This window comes from Triticum dicoccoides, chromosome 7A (genome assembly GCF_002162155.2).
Source record: "Triticum dicoccoides isolate Atlit2015 ecotype Zavitan chromosome 7A, WEW_v2.0, whole genome shotgun sequence".
In the NCBI taxonomy this organism is placed as follows: domain Eukaryota; kingdom Viridiplantae; phylum Streptophyta; class Magnoliopsida; order Poales; family Poaceae; genus Triticum; species Triticum dicoccoides.
Genome location: NC_041392.1, coordinates 213,345,991 through 213,350,524, shown reverse-complemented (window position 1 = coordinate 213,350,524; position 4,534 = coordinate 213,345,991). Strand labels below are relative to the sequence as shown.

The window sequence follows — 4,534 nt, the reverse complement described above, 5'->3', positions numbered from 1 at the left end:
CTCCTCGTCCACATCATCATCCTCATAGGCACCCTCTAGATCTTCATCATGGTCATAGTGGGCATCCTCTTGCGAGTCATACTCCTCTTCACTCGTGATGTCGGAATTTTTGATCACATGCCTATTCGTAGCAGCACGACAAACACGACCACCTACCTGAGGAAATATCCTCTGACGGCAGATGACAAACAACTATGAATTGATCATCACCAGCCTTGGACCTCTTGCGACGAGCATCCCCATGTTTGCCAGTGGAGTCTGCGAGAGAAACAACATAGATAGAAAATATAAGGGCAAGTGCTTAAGTGCATGGCATGGAGTAGTCTGGCTAAGCATAGGGCAGAACCCCTCTGTATATATCATGTGGGCACAAGGTCTTGGACACTGCGCACGGTACAAGGCCCGGACGCATGAGGATCCCATGGGCACGGTACAGGGACTATGCACACTTTGTAACCCAACATGGATATCTTTCAAGATGTATCTAAGGGAGAGAGCATGATGTGATTACATCAGAAGGGGTTCTATTTAATTCAGTGTAGTTCTACCGAAGAAGCAAATTAATGATCCAAATACTGACACGAGTGTCTCATCCTTCAGATGATAATTTTCATTCAAAGAACCTTTTTCTATTGGGGTGGTACTTTAACAGGTTGTCGTAGCTCTTCTGGACTGCAATTAATCCTTCCAACCTATAGTGCATTTTCTATGATTTAAGTTTTTTGGTTAAGGAGTTATGCACTATTTAAATGAAGTAAATGATGATAAGCATTGAAAGGGTTGTCGTGGGCTATTATGGGCCAAATTATGTTCTTTAGGCAATTTTTATTTTTGGTGCATCTGATTTATTTAGGGTCAATGATGCAGAAGGATGGTGATATCAGTGAAGATGTGAGCCATCGAATCGCAACTGGATGGATGAAGTGGCGCCAAGCTTTTGGCGTTCTTTATGACAAGAGAGTGACACAAAAGCTAAAAGGTTGGTTCTATAGGACGGCGATTTGACCCGCAATGGTGAAAGGTGTTGACCAACTAAAAGATAACATGTTCAATGGTTGGGTGTAGTGGAGATGCGCATGTTGAGACGGGTAATAGCGCAGACTCATTCAAAAATTGGACGATCAGATAGGAAAACAAACTTTCCTAGTAGTGACTGTCAGTCGAATGTACCCAGTTGTCTAGTAAACCTCTTAGAAATCAAAATACCCTAGGTATTGGATTCAAAATACTCAGAGGTACGTGCTGGAAGGAAGTAGCTCGTTTCTATGTGAAGGGAGTAAATTTCTCAAAAGTATCGGGGAGATCAACCTCAGAAGTACTCGGAGGTACCAGAGCAAACGAAGATGCTCTTGGCAAGATAAAAGCTCAGTGGTACCGAAGGAGAAGTCTCGGCGGTTTAAAAAAACACTAAGAGAACAATATCCGCACAACAGAAACACCCAATCCTTACATGATCGGTAGTACCACGTAGGTAATACTCTAGAGTATCAGGAAGCATGGAAACTTGAATAATTGAGTGGAGGGAGTGAAAAACTTAGAGATTTGATTGTGGATCTTGAGATAGAGTTCATTGCTATTTTGCATGTGCCCCACTTGATGGTACAGTTGTCCTTAAATTCAATGTATCTTGGCTCCACCACAAGCCCATAACTTATGAACTATTGGGTTCATCCAAAGAATAACGTGGAACAAATTAAGTGATAAATCTTTAGTCCACTTAATTACCTTGTCATCAATCACCGCAACTCAACGGGTCCTCAGAGGCAATAGCATCTCGGACAAAAAGTCTCTTACAAGTCGGCACCGAGGCGAGCTGGATATGGTCTGGCACCAAATTTGCTATGGCTTTGGCCCTAAGACGATGATTCTCCCAGAAGAGTGTGGTGTTTTCATCTCCCACCAACATCTTGGCAGAGGATTTGAACACACTCCGCTCATCCTAGAGAATTGCATGTCGAGCCCTCGGCCCGCATCCTCCAAAGCTAGATAATCCCATGGCTAGTTGAGGTATTGGCAATGTCAATGATGCCTAGACTGTCGAGCTTTAAGGAATGATACTTGACACACATTAACCTAGTTCACATGACACTCGTTGCCATGAACATATGCCCCTCTAGGCTCTAGCCGAGAGGAACCCACAGAGGATCTTATCCACTTGCTTTCATGCTCTCCAGTAAAGACCGAGGACCAAGAGTTGATGGAGCTGAATGGTGGTCCGGACCATTCTAACCCGGGTTAGCATGCAGCCTTGGATATCAAGAGGCCTTCCAAGTCGGGACCTGGTCGACAATCCAGTCAATCCTCATAAGCAAAATCAAATAACAAAAGCAGGAAAAAATATAAATTTGAAAATTTATGTAGATGACCAAGGCTAAAATCAAAAGCCTTGCAAATACAAAGACAAGGACAAATGCAATATACTACATATATGAAACGTTATTTGCTCTAATAAAGTGCACCGGTTCACGCTAGTGCGGTTGGTTGCGCAGAATCTTGAGAAGCGAGGTCACGGGTTAACACTTGTGGAGCAAACCCTCGCCTCGTCGTGCACCTTTCCTGGACGGCAAAAGTAGCCTTGCTCGGGCGCACAGTGCGAGTCTTCAGAGCAAACACACAACCCTTCCACGCCGCAGCCCTCCTTGACGATGTTGGGGCTCCCATTGATGCCGAGCACCTGGTCGCTCCACTCGCTGGAGAAGAGCCCGTCGGGGTCGTACCTGTCCTTCACCCTGAGGAATTCATCAGCTTTCGGGTATTTCGCGATGGCGCCGTCGAAGGCGAAGTTGCGGTTCTTCCCCCAGTGCGGGAGGCCGCCGTACTTGTGCAGCGCCATCTGCTCGATCTCGTCCACCACGTCGGCGTGCGCGCGCGGCATGCCGTCGGTGCGGCTCCGGTAGGAGACTATGTCGAAGTCAACGGAGTCCTCGGGCTTGCCCAGGTAGGCGGAGGACGCCTTGACGTAGCGGATGAGCACGCCGAACCTGGTGTCGATGCCGGCGCAGAACGTGTCCGGGCTGAGGTCCCGGAGCCGCTGCATCTCCGCCACGAACGCCGGCGCCTTGGAGAGCGCGATGCTGAAGTCGGTGTTCTGGGAGAAGGAGCCCCGGACGCGCGGGTCCCAGGGGCAGCTGGTGTTGAGGCCGTCCTCCGGGCTGTTGATGCACGCGCCGGACGCCTGGATGCGGTGCTGGTACCCCACCACCGGGTACCCGGTGAAGTTGAGGCCGTCGTTCTTGAAGCCGTAGGCCTGCCGCTCCAGCGAGTCCGCCTGCAGCCGCCCCGCGGCGCACAGAGCGGTGTCGTTGGTGCTGCCCTCCTGCAGCCGCTCCTCGGCGGCTCTGCCATTGACGAGCAGCCGCGTGGGAATGGAGCGGCCAAGGAGCGAGTCCCAGAGGCCGTCGCCCGGCGACGAGACGTCGACGCGGTCGTCCTCGCGGTAGAGGACCTTGCGCTGCTGCGGCAGCCACGCCATGTCGCCGAACTCGTGGAGGCGGCCCCAGGCGGCCACCTGGTCCGCGAAGTCCGAGTCGTCGCGCGTCACGAACGTCAACGACCGCTTGAACAGCGGCTGCAGGGCCAGGGTGACCTGAGAGACCACGCCGAGAACCCCGAGACTGACCTTCGCCGCGTCCAGGTCCGGGTGATCGGCGCCGAGCTCCCTCACCACGGCGTACCCCTTGCTGGCCGGCGCCGGCGTCACGATCCTCAGCCCGACCACGTACTCGTGCACGGCGCTGCCCTTGCCCCACAGCGAGCTCCCGTGCGCGCCCGTCGACAGCAGGCCCCCGATCGTCAGGCCGTACCAGTACGGCGAGTTCGGGAGCGATAGCCCCGCGGCGCCGGCCGCCTCGACCAGGTCACGGAGGACCATGCCGCTCTCCACCGTCATGAGCCCCTTCTTCGCGTCGATGCGCACCGTCCGGTTGAGCCGCTCCGTGCTTATGATGGCGCCGTCGAGGCCGCCGGGGCACATCAGCTTGGGGATGCTGTGCGAGTACCTCGTGGCCACCTTCATCTTGCGCTTCGCGGACACCGCGGCCGCCACGGCCCCGACGAGCTCCTGCTCGGTGCGCGGGTAGGTGACGCTGCGCGCGCGGCAGACGACGCGGTCCGGAAAGGAACCGACCGAGTTGGTGACCGTGCAGTTGGACGTGCCGTCCGTGCAGACCACCGGCTCCGGAGGAGGGCTGCCGCCGGCGAGGTGGAGCAGGATGGCTACAAGGAGAAACGAGAGCATGCTTCCCATCGATCTTCCTTGTCCTCGCGACATCGTGTATGATTCTTAGTTTCTTACCTACTACTGCTTTGCTTGTAGCCATTGGACATGGCAGGGCCTTAAATAGGTTGAGCACCATGCTGTCACACACCCGTGTGATTTTGTGTGTTAAAAAATCCCTGCATAACTTGAATTGGTCGTAGCCATTTTCATCTTGCGTGAGCGAGAAAATGACACTGTTTTTAAAAGATATACACATCCATTCTCATTATAAAAGTTCAGCGGAGTAACAAAGCAGCCTCACTATAACAAAAAACG

General features: G+C 52.6%; 1 protein-coding gene across 1 annotated transcript; it reads right to left on the bottom strand.

Annotated features, from left to right (window-relative positions):
* Nucleotides 1–2,319: 2,319 nt before the first annotated feature.
* LOC119328328 (L-gulonolactone oxidase 2-like) lies at nucleotides 2,320–4,286 on the bottom strand. The gene has a single exon (XM_037601326.1). It carries the CDS (start codon nucleotides 4,268–4,270, stop codon nucleotides 2,507–2,509), a length of 1,764 nt encoding a protein of 587 aa, XP_037457223.1. The 5' UTR covers nucleotides 4,271–4,286; the 3' UTR covers nucleotides 2,320–2,506.
* Between the last annotated feature and the right edge of the window lie 248 nt (nucleotides 4,287–4,534).